Genomic DNA, 21,246 nt, shown 5'->3' with positions numbered 1-21,246 from the left:
AGTCACATTTATTTTGGGCAGTTATGACTACCCCTTTGCTGAGTAATAGGATAGGAGGGAAAACAGGATTTCTCCAGGCTCCATGGTGTTGACAGGCAGCAGTTACTCTTCTTGGAGATGTATAATCTGGAACTGAAAGCCAGCATTTTCAAGGATATACTTAAAACTGAGCAATTAGGCCCAAGGCAAATTTCTGACTCCTCACTGCTTATTATATATTTATTCAGCTCCTATCTTTCCTTGTGAAAAATCAAAAAAATTATTCTTTATTATAATTGCAATAGACCCTTGATTTAATCAGCAACCGCATGGATTACACAAGGACAATGACAATCTTGAAGATATTGAGTATTTTGGCCTCAATCTGACAAAATCATCAAGTGGAATCATTATTTCCAGCATGGAAGTAATTCTTCTGCACATAAGATGTTTGCTGTTTTGGACTAGGCTGCCTTCAGGAAAGAGTGCCAGGCAAGCAAATACAAGGGGAAGAGAATGGGAAGCAAGCCGTGACTGGGAGCACTGCATGAAACAGCAGTCACTGTGGTTTCAGGAATCAGATGGGCCATCTGCCACCAGCCAATGACTAGCATTGTATATGCTACTCTCTAGCATATACAGCTTGCTGTATGATTTTGGAAAGCATGGATTGTTTTGGTAGTTTCTGATCTGCTTCCCAGAAAGCTTATTGCAAATCTGGACACTGGGACTAGACAGGCTTTCGATGCTCTAGGGTAGTGGGGACATCCTCCAAAGGGTGGCACATATGGCACGGGAGCATAAACCTGTGCCTTTACGGACAGGTTACTGGAGGCCAAGTGAAGCATCCTATGGAACCTTAAATGGCAATGGACACGTGTAGGCAACTGAATTGTACCCCTTACTTATTGTTACAGCAGGTAACAAACATGCACCAAATCCTGCTAGGCGCTCCTGGATGCTCAGTCAGTATACGTATTTTCTCATTAATGTCAATTTAGGTAAAAAAACCTGCATTTTAAGAATTCAACACTCACCATCTTCAGAGTGTGTAGGCTAACAGGACATTTTGCTGAATGCCAGCAGATTACATTAAGATCTCTTTAAAGGCAGAGCTGCCTGTTGTGGTAGGTTTTGAGTGAATCTGGTGGATACTCCAGAAGAAATCAAGAAGAATAATCTCTAACTTTGCTGTTGACCTCCTGCATGCCCTCAGACAACTCCAGAAGGGGAATATAAGGTCTTCTTTTCAGGAGGAAAGAGAAGAAAATAAAACCCAAACAACCTTTTATCTGGACTGTAGGAAGTAACTTGAGATAAAAGTTGAGGTGAAGACAAGTCAATTTATAATTACTGTAGAAATTCATAGGCGGGTTTAAACTATGTCTTCCCCTACCAAGTATCAATGTTTGTTACTAACTCAAATAGCACCCGGAGACAGAACTGACTTTGCAAAGATTTTGTTTACATCAGTTACCACGTTAAGTATCTCATAGGAAAAATATATCTTTTTGTCCCTGCTGAAAATTGAGTAAATGTGCATAAAATGCATTGAGACTAGAAATATTTCTACAGGAAAATTTGCTATGTAGTCTACCTGCAGAAAGCCAACACTAAAAAAGTCTGACATAGGTTGAAATTATTTTTCATCATTTGATATGATTTGAAATTACTTAAGAGCGCTCTGAAATGGTTACACAAAGCTCTTCAGCCTGGTCTTACTGTAAAACACAGCTCTGTACTGGTGCAGACGGACTAGTGAACTGCCAACAAAGTACAAGCACAGGCAGAAGTTGGGCTGAGGACCTGCAGAAAATGACAGTAGGACAATCAAATGTGAGTTATCTGAGGTGTTGCTATTCACAAAGATAAGGGCTTCTGACTTGCTGAGAGCATCTCCCTACAAAGCCACAAATGAGAATGAATAGCATCAGCTCAGCTGGTGTAGCAGAACAAGTTCCTATGCCACAGAGCTGAGAATTTGTGGGTACTTAGTTAGGTTATGAGTCTGCTGGAAAGAGAGAAGATATCACACAACCAGGGCTACAAAGGCAAAGTAAGACTTTTTTCTGTCTGTTTCTAGAGTGTTTCACTGTATAACTTTTATACTTCCACTTTTGAAAGGAGATAGGATCCAACCTGGCTCTGTCAGTGAGCATTAAAAATAACTTGATTCTAACCTCTGCTACTGGTCTGCCTAAAAAATGAGTGACAGATTGACTGTCAGAAGAGAAAAAGAACATAGGACTTTGAACTGCAGCAATGATTACTGGACCAATATTAACTAAAGATGAAGCTAGCGGCACTGAGAAACACAAAGAAAATTGTCAATAGGCTGATGTAAGTATGAATCGTGCCACAGATCCAGTGAGCCTGCTAATAAAGGTACACACAGCTGAGCCACGAATCAATGTACAGTTACTTAAACACAGTAGAATTGAAAACAATTAGCAGACAGAGCCCAGCGTACCCAAGTCATTATGGTAACTTTAAAATATGGGCTTAAATTAAAAGGAAAAATACACAATCACAACTCTCTCTCTCTCTTTCTCTCTTTCTTTCTTTCTTTCTCTCTTTCTCTCTTTCTTTCTTTCGGGAGGGTGAAAGGGCCTTATTGCATTTTCCATTTCCAAGGCCTGGTTAAGGAAACTCCCTCTTCTACACAGGGTGAAGACCATGAGTGTATTTTCACACTACAGTGGTATCTTGCTATTATGTAGAGTGCCTGCTCATTGAAGAATAGTCAGGGTATGCTACATAAGGTAATTCATATCTCAGTCACACATTTCAGTCCAGTCATCCTGCTCTGGGGTAGACAAAACCAGTCTGATAGAGTAAGCAGCTGCAAAGAAATCCATAGACAGCTCTGTGTGTGCCGTAACAGTTCCCTCTATAGCCTGTGCTGCACTGCCCTGGGTTGTTTTGCTGGGTTGCAGCTTGAGTGGATTTCTGCAGAATTTATCTTGTGACATAGTTATGCAATGGGAGGCCTTTGCATGCCAAACTGTTTTAAGGAGGAGTTCAAACTATTATTTTAATGCTTCTTTCATCATTTTTCCTTATCACCTCATGTTTGTAGCAAGGCCCAGTGTCCAACAAGATGCATGTCAGAGGAGTGGGACAGCATAAAGGCAGGAAAAACCTATCTTACAGACATTAGTGGAGGGAAATCTGGAGGGAGACAGCTTCCTGGCAGAGTTTACCTTTAAAGAGATTGGAAGTGTTTGATTAGAGGACTGGATGACTGGATCAATATGGTAAAGTCAGCAAGTAAGCACATGAGATGTAAAGGAAGAGCAGCTCAAGATGCATCCTGGGCATTGGAGAGCAGGAAGGTGAGAAGCTTCAGGAAGCTTCCAACTTGCCTTTGCCTTTGCTCACTCCTGTCTCCATCCTGAAAGTTCCAGCTTCCCAGAAACAAATTGCTTATCTGGGACCAATGGGAAGAGGAAACATGTGGGGAAGGTCAGATTCAATGTTGCTGGATCTTCAGAGGGAGGAACCTGGGGACAGAAAGCAAGATGAGAAAGAACATTTGCACTCACAGAGATGCAGTTGCTGGGGCTGGGGCCACAGCGTTTTGGAGGAAGGTGCTGAGAAAGATTGGGTATGGTAGTCCAGAGTGTTACACAGAAGACTGGAGAGAGACCAAGTAACTCTGCGAACCACCGCCATCTTCGTTAAGGCACAGTAGTTCCAGTCACTGTCCCGAACCAACTGCAAGCCTGTACCATGCAACTCAGGGCTGCTGGTCAGTCACCAATTGTCACAGCAGAAGCAGTTGATTTTAAAGCCATGTATGAGTGCAAGAACCTATTTCTTAAGAAGACCTTGGGTATAGCTGTGATTTTTGTTTGTCTCACTCTCAGGAGGCTGCTTATATCTGTCCCTGTTTTGGGGGTTGTTTTGTCCATTTAAGTGTGAGGGAGAGAAAGAAGGCACATTCCCCAACTATTTTCTTCTGCCATTAACTGGTTATACATAAGCTTTGCTTTGTAGCAGTGTTACATTAACATTTGAGGATGCCAAGTCTAAGCAATCTGACCTTCTAAGGGAATATTTTTTATTGTGGTTGCTGGTGTCTCTGAGTCTTCATGGCAGAGCACAGCAGTGGTTTTGACTAAAGATAAGTATTGCTGCTGTGGGCTGAGAACTGATTAGGTCTTGGGAGAAGCTTAAAAGCTTTTGCTCAAAGTCCATAGAATCAAACAGAAAAATTTCCAGGTGATAGGCACCCACTCCAGGTGTTAGGCATGCTAACGACATCATCTTCAGATACTCCCTGCCCTGTCCTCGGCTCTTGCAGAGGCTGAAGGTAAAACTACAACAAAGTATTTAGTAGTGAATCAGTTGCTGCTATGTTGCTAAACTGGGATTTCTCCATAGCAAAAATTCATCCTACCTGTACAGGGCATTACTGTGTTACATAGTGACTGGCGAGACCATGTGAACACACTTGTGATCTTGTCTCCCCTCTGTCTTCCGGATGGAGCCAAACCAGCGAGGCACTAAGAAAAAAATGGGAGAGAAGTTAACTTCTTTGATGCCTGTGTCTCCTAGGCCAGGACAGAGAAAGCTCATAAGCACCTTTATTGCTCTAAGCTAGGCACAATGGATGCTTTTCTTTCCAAAGCTGTCCAGGCTGAACTGTTCTTTTTTCCTTAATGGAAAGAAAGTGGTGTTCATTGTCAGTGTTGCTCATTGTTACTACTACAAAAGCTCATCTCAGAGCTCTGTCAGCTTTTGCAAGGTTATCACAATCTTTCATGTAACTGGTATTTGGTTGCATAAGGTAGAACTGTCAGAGCTACGGTAGGAAGAGTGGAGTTTTTAAAGCACAGGGTTCCGAGGCATATGTGCTCTTTTGACCTCGTTTACACAGTGTACTCTCACTTAATTAAGTTTATCTGGGTCTAGACAGAATGGTCTAAGACATTACCAGGCTGGAGATTATAAGATGCTGTGAAGGATCACACAAGGGCTTCTGTTTCATTTCAGTGTAATAGCAGGTAGGTTACTAGTAAGGGCAAATCATAACCCAGGTGACTTTGCAGTGAATTGGATTAGAGACATTTGCAGACCTTATTTGTGAAGGAGGAGGAAACTTCATGTTGAGAGGCTAAGGAGCACAGATGGGGTCACTTCTTACACCTCCGCAGCTACTCCTGAAATGACTGTGTTATCACACCCCACCACAAAGCCTACTCAGACAGGAAAGCGACTGCAAATCGCACAGCACCTCCACCACTGGCTGCCTTGAGCTCCTCACATGGTGGGATGATGCTGGGAACTCCCTTTCACTGGCCACCATGTACCATTGACTTTGCACAACCCAGGGGCTTCTGCTCTTAGAAGGGAGTTTGAAAGAAGATTTAGAAACTAATGGAAGTATCGGCAAATCCTTAGAAATGCTGACAGGTGTCTGTCATATTTAAGACATAAAATGCATCTTGCCAGGCTCTTTAAAGTGTTCAAATGTGAACATTTTATATCAAAAAAACTAAAGGAAGAACATTTCATTTAGAACCGAATGTGTGGGCTGGCACCCAAAAGCTTAGAAATAAATCATTGTACTATTGTTGTAGTTCTCCTCAGACCCAGGAAATTCACATTGTAAACTGTATTTAAAAAGTTAACACAATTTTATATAGAAATACAAGGTTAAGACATTTAAACAACTTTAACACAAACAACTGTATGGAAGTATTATTCAATATATTATTGAGGGAAAATGTATCATTGCCGCAGAAATAGCTTCTTGGAAAATATTTTTACCTTCTCTGGAAGCACAAATATTGAACCTCATAATCAGTGGTGTTTTATCACCACTTTGGTGATGAACAATCACCTTAAATTCTGAATGATTCAGTTTTTGTGCCTGTTTCTTACACCAGTCTGACAAAATTGCATGTGCAGAGTGACGGAAACATGGCTTTGTGCAGTTATTGTCTCTAAATTAATCCCTTTATAACCTGGGATATAAAATTTAAATCAAATCCTTTCTGACGTACAGCCATAATAATAAGAGACTCTGCAATCACAGGAAAGTAAACAAATCTGGCCATGATGGTTAAGCAGAGAAACCAAGCTTCCAACTTCAGCTTTGTGGCTCATCTTCATTTCCCAAAACCATTCTAAATACAGAAAAAGGTGTCAAGTTATCAACGGGCTGAAAAATAAGCCCTCAAACCTCCAAGTCAACCTAGCCTAGCCTAACACATTAATAGTTGGGTTTCCTAACGTTGCAGGTTTTGTGACTACACTGGGACAAGAATATAGGACAGACACAAGTTGTGAACACAGTGTGCATTAATGGGAGGCAACATAATTTTTTTAATAATGTACTTAATAGGGCCAGTCTAGTGATGGAATTGTAGTGGGCACAAAGAGTTTCTTGCAAGTCTTTGCTTTTGACAAGTCAAGTGTTCTCATGAAGACAAATTGTGTTAAGCAGCATGTTCAGCCCACATACTTGTCAGTTGCCTGCGGATATGAAGGCTGGCCTTGATATCCGAATGAGGTCAGGGGAAATTTTCCAACTCATTGCACTATCTTGCTGCTTTAAAAAAAAAAAAAAAAAGAAAAAAAAGAAGAGAAAAAGAGGCAGACAGATTGTGAGAATCAGCAGCGAGTCCCCAACAACTGGGGCCTGTGTGGCTTTGACTTGTGCCAGCAAAGCTCAGATGTGCAGGTCTGAAGAGTCCTTCATGTGCAGCCTGAGTGTTCTGTTAGTGCTGGTGGAGCTACTTTGCAGCCAGCCAGCAATCCCCCTGCAAGCTAGGAACTCACAGAGCAAAATCAAAGATTGCCAGAAGAGACACAGAGCTTTCAGCAGTAACATAAGATTGCCAAGGACATAGCTCTGGATGTCTGGGGTTATTTTAGCAAATGAGTGTCTATAATGTGATGTAGATGTACACACAAAGACACCACAGCCTCAAGAAAAACAGTGTGCCTCATGTATAGCATTATGCATAAGAAAGGTACTATTGCAATTGGTCTGTGTATAGCTGCATAAGACATGATGCAAACTATCATATATGGCTTATAAAATAGCTTAAACTTCATAATCAATGAGAAACACTTTTCCTATTCTTATTCTAACATAATTTGCATTACAATCGAGCAGTGAGGCCTCAATCAGGAAAGTGACCCTGCTGTACCAAGCACCGAACAATCTAGGGGTAATAGCTCTTTTCTGAGTTCAATTTTATGTGCAGTGAAATGTTATAATTAGGACATAGAATCTAATAAATAAACCTATGTTTAGAGAAAACAGTCTAAATGTATTTTCATCAAATGTACAGGAAGCAATAGACTGCTCTTAAAACTTGCTTTTAAAACTCACAAAAGGTAGGCACCAGCTATATTAATCTATTGTCTGTGTAATGAAGCTGTCCAACACATTCTTTGGGAAAATAAACTAGCACTCCCCACCGCAAATCATAACACATTCTTATGTGCAATAACATAGGGACGGCTGAACTGAAAAATGGCTCAGGCACTGAAGTACTGGCCCTTCCCAGCTTCTTCCCTTGTTTTAGAAATCAGATTAGAAACAGCTTGATTTTCCTGAGCTTCAGACAGGTTGCAGGTAGAGAGTTTTTCAGTGCTGTTTGTTTGTTTCTTTTTTAATTACTTCTTTTTTTCCTTTCTGTCCTCTTTCTTCAGCACCTCCAGGGCTGCTTGGGCAGAGGGAGGGAAGCAGCATCCTGAGACATTTCTTAGCAAGGAGGGGCTGCGTGCTGGAATTTGGATTGAATGCCTGCATGCAGAAGCTGCTGCTCTGTGTGGGGTTTGGTTTTTTTCTTTCTTTCTGATAGCCAGACCATTTTAATCTTTTCAATGGTAATGATGTGTGTAAGGAATGATTTTGTTGTTTATTGAAGCAGTTAAACCATAATTGCAAGGAGAGGGTAAAGGAAATAGCTTTTTCATATACTTCTTGATGTCATTTCTATGCTAATAATACTCAGATTGCTATGTTTGAGAAAGGACAGATAGATAATACACACACACATATGTATATATACACTCTAATATGGGGGAAAAAACACACTAGCAGGGCAGGAAAGGTGACAAAAGAAAAATGCCTGTCTTTGAGAGTAGGAATAGGTAAGACAAAACAAATTACAGGTCTGACTGATTTCTTCCCTGGACACCTGACACGAGAAGATGACTTGGCTATAGCCCAGTTTATAGGACCATTTCATAGTTTGACCACAAGCCAAAAAAGCCTGTTGGGTTTCTGTGCTCCATTTGGTTTGCTGCCACAAAGAAAGAATACAGGAGCCAACAAACATCCAGCAACTGTTCACTTCCTCCTCTGCAGCAGCAAGCAAGGTGCTTCACGGCTGCATCAGCAGATGGGGACTTTTTTGGCACAAACATGAAGAGATACTGGAACAATGGAATAATATTTTCACTGTTTTGCCACACAGGCGTATTTGGAAGCATATGGGGGACATGATCTGGTTATTCCTATGTCTGTGATCTATTACATTATGCAACAGCTGCTAAAGTGAAGGGTGGGATTAATTTTGCTTAGGTCTAGGTGCCTGCCAGGTAGTCACCCTAGACTCTTTTTATATTTGCTGGTCAGAAACTGGCAGTTTTAGTGGGTAAATAGTCTTGTTCTTCTTAAAAGTCCCCTGAAGTTTAAGTGAATTAGTGTCTTTTTCTCTCTCAACCTCACAGGGAGGTTAGATAGAGAGCCCAGACATAAGCGTCTATGCTGTAAACAACATAAATGAAACCCCACATAAGATGTCTGGACCTGATAGAAACGTGATGTGTCAGTAAGGATTACTCCTGAGCCATTGGTAGCCTTGTTTCTGTTGCTCATAGATGGAAGAGTTACAAGTAGTATTTCTCAGGAAGATTTTTCCTGAATCCTGGCAACAACAGCTACCAAAACAAGTTGGAGTTTAATGGGCAATGCTCTCCAATTGCTGGAATAATAATAAAAAATGTCTTGGCTTGCTAAGCTTCTCAAAAAAAAACTTTTCCCATGCAACAAGTCTTTATTCAGATTTGCTGTCACTATGAAGTCAGACTCTCAATGTTCTTATATACAAAGCTGAAGACACATCTAAAGGAGAAAAACCCGTTAATGCTCATACTCAGAATATAGCTCAATCTCCTGACTTAGCTTGCTTTTATGTCTTTTGGGGAGGGGGAGCAGGGGGAGAGCAGCTATGCTAGACTCACATAGAATTCCTATGCATAAATACTATTTCTCCAGGTTACCACCTTAAAGAGTGAGAAGTTATCCCAGTGTCTTCATTTCCATCTTTCAGGGGCATTTTGCTTCCTCTTGAATGCAAATTTATTTCAAAGCCTGTTTCAGCCCTCTCTCCTACCTTGTTCCTTCCCTAATTGTGAGGTCTTCTGGTCTTTTAGGTAGCTGCCAGACATCCCAGAGAAGGGAACAAGATATCTTTATCTGAGAGTGAGTCTGTTATGAATAAAGAAGGACCTCAGAATACCAGGTTTTATTAAAACTAATTAAGTTTTTCAAAGTCAGGCTAATTCCACTTATAAGCTTACATTATAACATTTTGCAAGACACATGTCACAAGAGTTTTCTTCCATCACCGGCAGTTCCTGGTTGCAGGTCAGCAGGGGTTTTATATTGCTAACATGTGACATGTTTATGTACACTGCTTTTTTTGAATCACCACATCACACAGAACTGGGCCAAACTCAGTGTTAGTTCATATGTAAAAATGCACGTATTCCATACAGGCTTGAAAAAGTACCTAAGAAGATAAAGTCCCAGAATGTTCAGAATATAATTTCATTCTGTAATAATTTTTAAAGATTTTTTTTCCCTTTTCCCTGAGGTGCAGGGAAAGAGCTGCACAGGTGTAATGATCACTTTGTTTCTACTTCAACACTTTGATGGCTTCACAAATGATGTCAACAGGGTCACCTGTATTTGACCATTAGAGGGAATGCATGTCCTTAGCTGCATCCTACACTTTACTGAAAGCGTAGGCCTCCTCATCAGGCTGCAAAGGATGAGTTCAGTAGGACCATCCTTTTCCTGATGTCACGGAAAGAAAGGTCAGTGTCAGCAATTTCTGATTAAGTTTACAATGTGAGGAAAGGAGATTAGCAAGATTGAGCTTTGTCACCTCTTGCTTTTTGGTTCAAGTCTTCAGTGAATGAAAAATCATCTGTGCCTAATTAGAATTCATGACTGTCAGAAGGTATTTCAAAGAGATGGTAACCTTTGCCTGGCTCAGGCTGAGGTAAGTGTTGAAAATCCACCTCTTCTTACAGCCAGTTCAGCAAAGACAAATAAATGTTGATGAGATTGGAAGCTTATTTGTCCAGAGAAAGGAGAAACTCTTCCCTGGAATTTAACAACAGTCAAGGATTCTAAAGGATGCCGTGCTTTTTGACTACCACTTCTCTACTACCTTCCATGAATAGCACACGGAAATAGTATAGAGAAAGCTTTCACTAAGGACAGCTAGAAGTCTAGGCCTTGTTTTATTTAGTTTTATTTTGCTGTTATCAGGGACAGAAGCCCTGGTTATTTCATTCAGGAAGGTGCCACACATTTTTTGAGGAGTGTGAAAAGTCAGATAAATCCCTTAAAGAAATAAGGTTTATAAAAACAACGAAAAAAATATCAACAATATTAAGTCTGTAAAAATCAAGCTCATTTCTCATAATCAGGGGTATAATAGTAATAGAAAGTAAATCTCAAAACAACATTTCTAGGGCAAATGTGATATACGGGAAGAGTGGGAATGGAAGCCAGCCTATCTGAAATATTCTGCATGGTACTCAAGGGATTACATAGTAAATTGCACAGCACAAGACTGTTTCTGTTATGTTACTGTACTTTACGTTTGTTAGGTATTGAGTGTGATTGAAGAGCAAGTTCATTGCCCCAGAAGAACAGAGGAATTGAAAAAAAAGAGGCAGGATTCTCCTTTTCTTGAAAGAGGAGTTATTTCCTGTCTGTAATGTGAACAACCAAGGAAAAAGAGAAACTTGAAAAGAGGAAGCCAACACCTAGTTCAAGCTACTGTTGTAACCTGTTAGTTATTTGTACATTTTTACTTACAGCAAACCAGACCAAACCTCAGAGAATAAACTCTTAAGTATTTATTATGGGCCTCTTCCTTCTCTCTACCCTCCATGAGGAGTTAGAAGGACTTCCTTTCAGAGAACAAGAGAAAAAGAGCAAGCAATTATTCTCCTGAATGGCTCTCCACATTCAGCTGTCTGAAAGGGCACAACCCTTCACTTGGTTGCTATTACATTACCTCAGTATTTCTACTTTGAATTAGACATAGCATTGCATCTAAACCCAAACCTTTGAACAGTATCTTTGAAAGTAATGAAAAAAATCAGTAGTGTGACAGTGCATGCCCTTTACTGCTATTTTGCAGTTCTTTGGAGTCCATTGTTCCCAAATGACCTATTTATCTTCTTTGAACTAAGAATGTGTACAAGATACGGCAGGGTGGTGGCCTGATGGGAATGCTGATCTCCGAGAACAGAACTTTATTCCTCTGAGCTAACAAGAGTATTTGTAGCTGCCTGTCTCCATGACTCATGCAGTGATAGTAAGTTATTCCCCTCTGGGAGCCAGAAGCTACCAGCTCATCTGTTTTACTGCATGCAGTAACTCACTTGCACTCTCTGGAAAGCCTTCTTACATAAATAGCTATGTGGACAAAGGTCCCATTTCAGATTCTACCTTGTTTTCAATGAGATATTTCATATTTAAAGTTCAATATTTGCTAAAGCTCCTAGTAAAATAAGATTTAAAGAGAAAGCCTGCCCTGTCCATCACCCATTTGTTGTTGACTCCACACCTCCACTGGTCCTCATACCCCTAGCGATACTACCTCAGCAATGCTATCAATATAGTTTCCTGCTGTGTTTTGTGGGTGGTATGGACTCTCCCACACAGAGCTCTGTGTGCAGTTAGTAGAATGGCAAAACAAGAGGAAAGCAGAGCAGGTAAAGACTTCAAAGCTCAATCATTTCCTCATTTTTCTGTTCTAGCAAATGACTGGTTTCAGTGAGTTGTCTCTAAGGCAGAAAAGGAGCCAGCATAGAAGGCTGTGGTGGTTGCATGGTTCACTTACATCAGCAGGAAATACAAGCACATCAGGCAAGGTACCTCACTATCCTTTCCCAGACGTTTAGGGTAAACCCAAGACAAATACAGAGGAAAGCTTTGTCTCTAAAGTCTTCCTGTTCTTGCCACTACAACTAGCAAGGCAAAACCAGTATTCACCTCCTCACTGCTCCATTTATTACGTAGGGACATAACAAGGCATCAGACACACAGAACAGCGCCAAGTACCTCGATTGTTCGTAGCGTGGGTGACAAGTACAGCAGCCATCTTCCCTGAGATGGTGTGCAATCATCGAAAATTAGGGCTGTAAGGGACCTTGGTCTAAGTAACTAGCTTATTCATCTGCCCCAAGGCGGGATCTACTGTGCTACTGCAATGTTGACAGATGTTTATCTAACTGATTATTAAAAACTACAGGTAATGGGCATGCCACAACAATCAGACAAATTATTCTTATGTTTTACTATACCCTTAGCAACATTTTTAGCAATACATTTTGCCAGAAGCTTTATCACCATCTTTCACTCTAAGCAGTCTTGTTAAGATATCCTAGTCATTCTCAGGAAATGTAATTTCATTTCCCTTTTATCACTTCTGGAAAATTTTAACTTTATTTCAGCCAGGCATGGAGATACCAGGAGGCTCTGCTGGGTTCCTCAAAGGTCCTTTTTTCTTGTTTGGGAAGGAGTTTGCCTTAGAGAGTACCAGAAGAGGGTGGGTGGTACTCTGACTTACTAGTTTCAGCTACTTACTGATAAATGTAGAGAGGGATTTTTTATTATTATTATGTTAAAGGTTTTCTTTGCAAAATATCTCAACTATTCTTTAAATGAAAAAATTGCCCTATGCTTCTAGAGAACAGAGGCTTTAGAAAGGGGCTTGTATCTCAAGCAGAAATCTACAATCAATATTAACACAGATACACAGCACCCTCAGCAGCAAAATACAGGCAAGAAACATACTCTTTGCAAAATCCCTTTTTGAGCAGTTAGCCTTTGTGTTTCTGAAAGCAGGTGCTACAGACACAGATACAGTGCTTATTAATTGGGTGAAAAGCTCTCTGTCTTTCTGGGGGACATAAGTCGTTGGTGAATTACGTCCTTGTTGCTTCCTAACTGGTTTCTAGTTAGCTTCCAGCTGGAGCACAGAAGGTAGCCACCCCCTGCCCCACTGCCTTCCTGGGGAGGGTGCGTTGGCTCACTGGTACAAGATTTTTCTATGTAGACAGTAGAAATAGGGACAAACTTAAGGTGGCTAACCACACAGTCACACAGTGATGGCATGTTCAGCGTGAGCTCTGACAACACTGTACTTCCTCAGATCCATTCAAATGAATGAATGCCTTAAAGTTATGATCTCATTTTATATCTGCTTTTATACCATACGCCTTCTGTAATTCATGAACTTGTCCCTATAACAAGCCTATAATACTTGACTTCATAACTGTGTAAGCCTATAAAATTTGGCTTTCTAGGAGATGTAAGACAGAGATCAATATAAAACACACAATTTCAGGGGACACCATGATCCCACCCTCTGACTATGATGTTTTGTAGAGGCAATAGGTGAAGAAATGCCATCCTTTAGGTTCTAATTCAGAAAGTACCAAAGCATGTCTGAGAGCACTGGACTTTTTTTTTTTTCCCCTCAAACCTCCCCTTGCAATTAAATATATTTTTATTTTAAAATTTTACCTCTTGTATTGGGAAAGTTGTTGATTCTCATTGCAGGGAGAAGGAGAAACATAAATAAGACATGGAAAATCAAACAAAAGTGTTACCTGTGGGATCCTGTGGGATCTGTGATGGCCAATAAAGTAATTAATAGCACAGTTGTTGGCAATCAGTCAGAATTAGTTTGCAATGACCCCTGCAAGCAGAAGTATAGACAAGGCAGGCAGGAAAAGGACAGAAATCAGAGGTTTTCAGGTGTCAGTGGAAAATAAATTGGTTGGTTCTGCCCCTTTACACTAAGTTGTTGAGTAGGTGTATCTTATGCTTCCCAGCCAGCCACGCAGGCTTGCAGGAAAACAATGATTTAGGGACTTCCCATTTTCCCTCATCAAAATTCTAATCTTCAGAACAACAATTTTGCTGCAAAAGCCACAAGAATGGAACAGAGAAAACAGCTGGTTAGAGATCCAGACTGTTGAAAACCACCTGTGTGAAAATGTGCACATATGGGTACCTCCTCATTTTTTATTCAGTATGTGAAAAAACATTCATCACTCATTGCCACTAGAAGTATAGTGTGACACATCTTTTGATTAGTCTCCTGGGCCAAAAGGGTAAGGGAGGCAGCATGTTCTTTAACACTGCACCTATTGATTAAATCTTGCATTCTGACCAGGAAAAATTGGTTGAAACAAAAACGTCTTAGGGATGCAACCTTAATTAGTAACTCAAATTACACTGACCAGTGAAAACCACAGTTTTTTGGAAAATCTTGGTATGAGCTTAGATTGAGCTAGAATCAGGCTAATATGTCAAGGTGGCATTTGCCACGCTGTGTGCTGCCTTCCAGGAGCTGTCTTAATCTTGGAAGGCAAAGAGCTGACCACTGTAAACATAAAATTGGTGGAAAAGGAAACATCTAATGGTATCAAAACCACTCACAGAACAAGTACAGAAGCAGTATCCTGTTCATTTAAGTAAACCCTTATAAAGATGTTAAGTAAATCCTTATAAAGATGTTCATACTTCTCAGCATGAAAACAAAGCTTTCCATGGAACAGCAAGAGTTGAGCAGGTTTGGAGAGATCAAAGGTAAGGGTGCTAACTAGTTGCAATAGCTGGTAGTGTGAGGTGGTATGTGTTTTTACTAAGCAATGAACTGAAACTAGCATTTCCTTTGGTGAATCACTGAACTAGACATAGGTTCAAAGTAGTGACACAGAAGTAAAATTGTCTAAGCATATTAAAAGTCCTAAAGCTGTTACCTGGACTTCAGCATCCCTGCCCACCACTGAAAGAGACTTGAAGAAAACCAAAGATGTTTGGTCTGCTGGATGAGGTTATTTCCATCTTAAGGTTCATACTAATTTTGTTTGGTTTGCTACCCTTTGTACCAATCCTGCTGTCCAGAAAAAATACCCAATACAATAAAAATCCAGCCTTTTCACCACGCGTTTAGGCATACAACAGTTATCTCCAAAGATAGCTATGAGACATGCAATATTCTGAGCTCAGCACATGCTTGGGGAGAGGGAATGTATCTGTCCTCATCAGTGACTAATAGGAGGTGAAAGAGGAGGGGAGGCTGACTGTGACTTTACCGGTGTCAATCTTTTCTGCCCTCCAGAAAAAAAATCCCAAACCTTTTGTTTACTTACTCTTTTACTGTGTTAGTGGAGATGTGAAGAAAGATGATAAAAATGTAAACTGGTAAATAATTTAAAAGGAAAACATTTCCACTCCAAGAAATAAAATTCATAGAGTTTTAAGACCAAAAGAAAAATCTGTGGTAATATAATCTGATCCTTACCATCACTCTCTTCTGTAACAATTTTTGTTAAGGCCGAAGCAAGTACATCCTTCCAAAAATCTGTGCATACTTGCTTTGAATATTTCTAGTTTACAGGGTATCCACTCCAATCAACAGATAAGATATTTCAATGACCAGTCATTCCCAGCATTAAAATCAGTATGCTATCACTGTCCTGAACTTGCCTAAATTTAATTCCCAGATACTGTTACAGTGATGTTGGCTGCTATGCATTATGTTCCTGACTGGAAGAAAACTAAGAGATAAACAAGTGAGTAAGCAGTTTCTGTAAGTCAGTATGAACCAAACCCAAAAAATGTTCCAAGGAAAAAAGCAAGCAAAATGCTGGTAATGAACTAACAAATCAAAGTGACATTCCAGTTTAGCTCTATCAGGACAAAACAACTGATGCTCTGAGGCTGCCTATGACTCTGGGTACCCACCATTAATCTTAGAAGACAGGTGCCTATCAGCCTCGGGAACAGCAGCTCAAAGTGAAAGATTCTGGGGTACAAGGTGGCTGTCTAGGGAACACATCCTACCTTCCTTGGCATGCTGAATAGCTGACCACTGATAGCACCTGACTGAGGTTAGAGCTACTAATGAAACAGTTCCTGTCCTGCTTCCAGGACTGGGTAAAACAAGAGACTGCCTGTCTGTTCAAAGTGCAAGAACAGGGCTTTGAGTTACAGAAAAAAGGCTGAAAGGCAACAGAAACTGTAAACTTTCATCATTTTTCTATGTCATGTAGCATTGTTGTGTTTCTAAATCAGCATTTAGTGTCCAAATTTCAGAGGCACTTTAAAAAAAATATTAAGTGGGTAATCTAATGGTCAGAGTAAAAAAGATCATGAACTATCTCTTATAATAATTCCAATAAGTGAAATCTTAATAAAAAAACAGGTAATTATATTAAACTTATATATATATTGTGTTACATATTTCAAGTCAGGAAAAAGCAGTACCATTTTTCTAAAGATTAGTTTTGCAATAGAATAAATATAAGTTTGGCTCACAAGTTGAGAATTAACTGCACAGAATAAAACATCATGAATTTAAAATGAAGATAAAGTAAATGTACTCAGCCCAGGGAATCACTTTCAGCTTAAATAATAATAGTGCCAGATCTGATTGCATTTATAGCTGTATTCTCTGTCCATTGTTGGCAGCTCTTCAACTTTTATGGCAAGATGAATAACAATGAAGCTTTTCATTTATTTTCCATTTGTGGGAATGGAGTAAATAGAGTAACATACAACCCTTCCTTAAATTAATAGCAGATTTCTTATTAATTGAGAAGCAACAGTTGAAAACACGATCAAAGTGCATGTCAAGACTCAGAACATAAAGGACAAAAAGAAGCTTCAACTTCTTGTTACAGAGTAGATGAAAAGACAAGCAAAGATACAGTGGGACTGACTCACGCCTGTCATGGGTGAGAAAGAGCAAACAACCACCCATAGTAGATCTGGATATTGGCTTCTGTTTAAGAAGGAACTAATTATTTCACACAGTTACAGTCTCTGACCAGTGCTATCTATCTTCCCTAGGTCTTGACTTCTCTCTGTAGATGGGAAATCCCTCCTGGCTTGGGAAGGTCAGGCTGCAAGTCAGGCTGGCTCCTGCTGAGCAGCTGCTTGCAGTTGTCAGTCTGCAGCCTTACGTTGGTTCCTGGGCACCCCCTAACATTTGCCTCTATATCTCCCCCCACTTCCAAGATCTTCCTTCAGCTGGGGTGTTTGGACATTCACACACACACACACAATTATCTGCTGCCTTTAAAACCCCTGCCCTGCATTCACAAGGGGTTTTTTGCCTACCACAATGACTATTTATTTAATGGTTGTGATTGGACATATTACTAAGCTACAAAAGAACCTTGGAGATTTTCAGGAGCATCTAATGGCCCTAAAAACATCCATGAATTTCCTACAGCAGAGATATTCTTCATCAGAAAAAACCTGCCTCAACTTAATAATCAATACTGGATGACTTGGAACAAATTGAGAAACCAAACAGTGAAAAACTACACAGATCAAAGGATATTTATTCAAGAGCTTAAAGCAATTCAGCTATGGAACTGCCATGATGTGTGATCTACAGCTTAGCACCAATGAAGTGCTAAAGGAATGGAAGGTGGTAGTATGGCACCGATCTTTAACAAGGACTCCCTGTCTCTGGTGAAAATCACAGAAAAAAGTCCCAGCCAAAGGGAATGAATAGTAAATAAGATATATGTATCAACATGACTTTTGTTCAGGGAAGTCATCAATCATGTGGACAGATACAATGCTCAAGTGGTCAGTCTGTCACCTTCAGAAAAGGTGGCAATGGTGCTTATTGGTTTGGAAGGAAAGATTCCCTCAAGGACTGGTCACTGCTCAAAAAGTAGGAAAGGGAGCACTGAACTATATACAGTTTGCACAGCGGAAAGGCAGTTGTCATGATCCTCCTAGGTTCAAGTACTGGCATCTGTGTTCTTCAACATATAAAAAAAGAACATGAAAAAGGCTAAAAAGTGACATGGCAAAGTTTTCAGATGATACAGCAGTTTCTGGATACCAAGATCTAGTGTGACTTACAGCTCTGGCTCCCACAGAGCCAGTGAACTGCCACAGAAGGGTGCATGACATTGAACGACCAAGCCATAAAATGGCCAATGACACTCAAGGACAATAAATGTAAAGCAATGTACATGTGGAAAAAAAATCCCCAAACCCCACAAAGCTGTACAGACTTTTTAATAAACTGTAAGTTAGTTATTTCCATTCAGGAAAGAGCTCTTCCACCCACTGTAAATGCTGCTCTGGGAATACCAGATGATTTTCCAGTAGGTGTCAAACAGGCAAATATAGATGGTTTAGCCAAATAAATGTCTCAGTGTTGACACAACCGGGAGGACTCACTCCCCACTGCCTCCCCTTCTTAGTTCTTTCCTTAATTCCTCCTCCTATCCAGACTTCTCTGATCTTTCCTCCCACATCCACTGACCCCAAGTGCACAACCCCTCTGTCTGGCTCTGCGACCCAACCGAGCTAAAGGCAAATGAGCTCAACTCACCGAAGACAAAAGCAAGCACCTCTTCTTCTTAAGTGACTTTTCTGCCATTTCAGTGAATTGGCTTATTGTGTGTCTGAACCAGCACCAGAAATGCGCAGGCAAGCTGTGGTTTATGAATCCAGGACACGGGGGTGCAGAAGCTGGAAGAAGGAGCAGGACCTTTCCCTCTTAGCAGTAGTGAGCTGTTATCTTGGCTTAAGCTGTATCATAAAACCATAAACTGGGGCTCATTTCTAAGCATCTGCTGCTGGCCCTGGACAGCAAATTACCTAAATTAATCTTTATTCTGATGCTGCCCTGACATTCTTATATTCAATGAATTAGACTTTGAGAGCAATATGGATACTTACCTTCAAGCAGTGTAGATAATTCTGTGCTCACTGTGCCAGAACTTCAGTAGTCTTCTCCCATTAAGTAATGGTTATGGTAGTAGATCTTCCAGCTCTTCTCCCTGGAAATCATGAGGAAATTTATCTACATAAGTCTATAATAAACGTTTTATATATACACAGAGATATTTTTGGATCTCACAATTCTCTCCTTGCTTTGAAGTGGAATTCATCCATCTTTATTGGTGGTGGTGTTTTGTTTTTTTTTTTCCCCTGGGCACAGAAATAAACATGTTGCTATAGCCCGGGCAGAAAAGTTACAGCTGAACTCATTCTGCCGTTTTGGAAATAAGATTATTTCACCATTTTTGTGAAGTCCTATTTGTTGCGAAACTCTGAAATGCTTTACAGATTAATTACATGCTCTGAGTCATCCTTTTATAAAGCTACCACAAAATGGCATCCAAGCAGTACTCAGAGATTAATCCATTTTAACTTTTGAAATCTTACAGCTTGAAAACCGATGACTCTGCCTGGAGACGGTCTTGACCTGAGCTGTTTCTCTGCCCTAACTTGATGTCAAATCTAAACATGGAAGTATGGTGGCCAATCAGTCAAAAAGCTCATCAACTTGGGATGAAGACAAGGTCAGCAAAAGAATGCCTTGTTCACAGATGTTACATTCTTTTTCTTTCAGGACGCATAAGCACAGCAAAAAAGACTTCAATGTTTAAACTTTAGAAAGGCCAAGAAATAGTCTCTGCTCATGCAAACTCATGTTTTTAATAAGCCATCCTGCATTACTGTTACTGTGATAGACAGCAAAACTCACAAGGTCCATGCACAGGGCAGCTAATGAAGCACAAGAAATGTGAACATATCCAACACTGAGATTTTCAATTGCTTACTCTAAAGAAAAATGAAACATTTAGCAGATCTGCTGGCTCATCTGTTGTTAATTAACATATGTTAAAGTCAATAAAACTTGTCCCACATTGCAAACATTGGCTTTGGTAGCTTTGTACTTGTGTGTAATTTTTGTACCATTTCTTTGCTCTGGCATAGCTATAGCCCTACTGATCAAAATATCAAGAAGCTATATCTTTATGCTTGCTGGTACAGCTTGGTATAGCACTGGCCAAAAACATTCTAAGCTGTGTCACACTTCTCTTCCAGCAGCAGAGCTGCACCTAGGTTAAGTGCAAATATAGCAAGGCCTATGTGCACCATTTGATTTTGGTGTGAACAGGAGGCCAGTGAAGTCAGGATGCCAGCCTGTCTTAGATGGGTTAGCTGCTGGTATTTAAATGAACATTACAACTCACTGTGGTAACCCTCAGAGAAAAATGTCAGCCATAGCCAGCTAACAGATTTGTCAAACATTCTTCATCTTCCTGGTCTAAGTGGAACTATGGAAGTGTATTATTATAAACATTTGCATTTAATACATTACATCATTGTGGAAAATTTGTCATGAATAAATATAAATTCAAGCACAAACTCTATTCTTCTAGTTTATAGTGAGAAAATCTCACAATCCTGTATTTACTTTTTCACATACCCTCACCCTGCAGAAGCACAGGCAGCCAGCTTGGGAAGCCATGGTAATCTGCTGTTAAAAAATATGAGGGAGGGAGGCAGCTCAAAACCAGTCCCCGGTGTACATGGCTGGAGCTGAGACGGTGCAGTTCTGCCCTGGATCCCACCTTCTGAATGGCTGAACATGAGCCAGCAGTGTGCCCAGGTGGCCAAGAAGGCCAACAGCATCCTGGCTTGTATCAGAACTAGTGTGGTCAGCAGGACTAGGGAAGTGATTGTCACCAGTACTCGGCACTGGTGAGACCACACCTCGAATGCTTGTGTTCAGGGACATTGAGGTGCTGGAGTGTGTCCAGAGACGGGCAATGAAGCTGCTGAAGGCTCTGGAGCACAAGTGTTATGAGGAGCATCTGAGGAAACTGGGGTTGTTTAGCTTGAAGAAAAGAAGGCACGTGGGGGACCTAATTGCTCTCTATAGCTACCTCAAAGGAGGCTGTAGACAGGCAGGGGGTAGTTCTCTTCTCCTAAACAGTAAGTGATAGGAGGAGAGAAAATGGCCTCAAGTTGCACCAGGGAGGTTTAGATTGGATATCAGGAAAAATTTCTTCACTGAAAGCGCTGTCAAGCACTGGAACAGGCTGCCCAGGGAGGTGGTGGAATCACCATGCCTGGAAGCGTATAAAAAATGTGTAGATGTGTGGTCTTGGGGACATGGTTTAGTGGTGGACTTGGCAGCCCTGGGTTAA

At 40.5% G+C, this 21,246-nt stretch overlaps 1 protein-coding gene across 1 annotated transcript in view; it reads right to left on the bottom strand.

Annotated features, from left to right (window-relative positions):
- FAM180A (family with sequence similarity 180 member A) overlaps positions 1-19,156 on the bottom strand; it is an 85,391-nt gene extending 66,235 nt beyond the window's left edge. Inside the window, exons 1-2 of the mRNA XM_055808878.1 lie at positions 18,983-19,156; positions 4,382-4,487 (exon numbers count right to left, since the gene is read on the bottom strand). Of these exons, the coding sequence (XP_055664853.1) occupies positions 4,382-4,394 (13 nt within the window). The 5' untranslated portion in view covers positions 4,395-4,487; positions 18,983-19,156. The remainder of the gene's footprint in view (positions 1-4,381; positions 4,488-18,982) is intronic.
- Positions 19,157-21,246: the final 2,090 nt, after the last annotated feature.

The sequence above is a fragment of the Falco peregrinus genome, chromosome 6, assembly GCF_023634155.1.
Source record: "Falco peregrinus isolate bFalPer1 chromosome 6, bFalPer1.pri, whole genome shotgun sequence".
In the NCBI taxonomy this organism is placed as follows: domain Eukaryota; kingdom Metazoa; phylum Chordata; class Aves; order Falconiformes; family Falconidae; genus Falco; species Falco peregrinus.
This window is presented reverse-complemented; position numbering and strand designations above follow the sequence as displayed.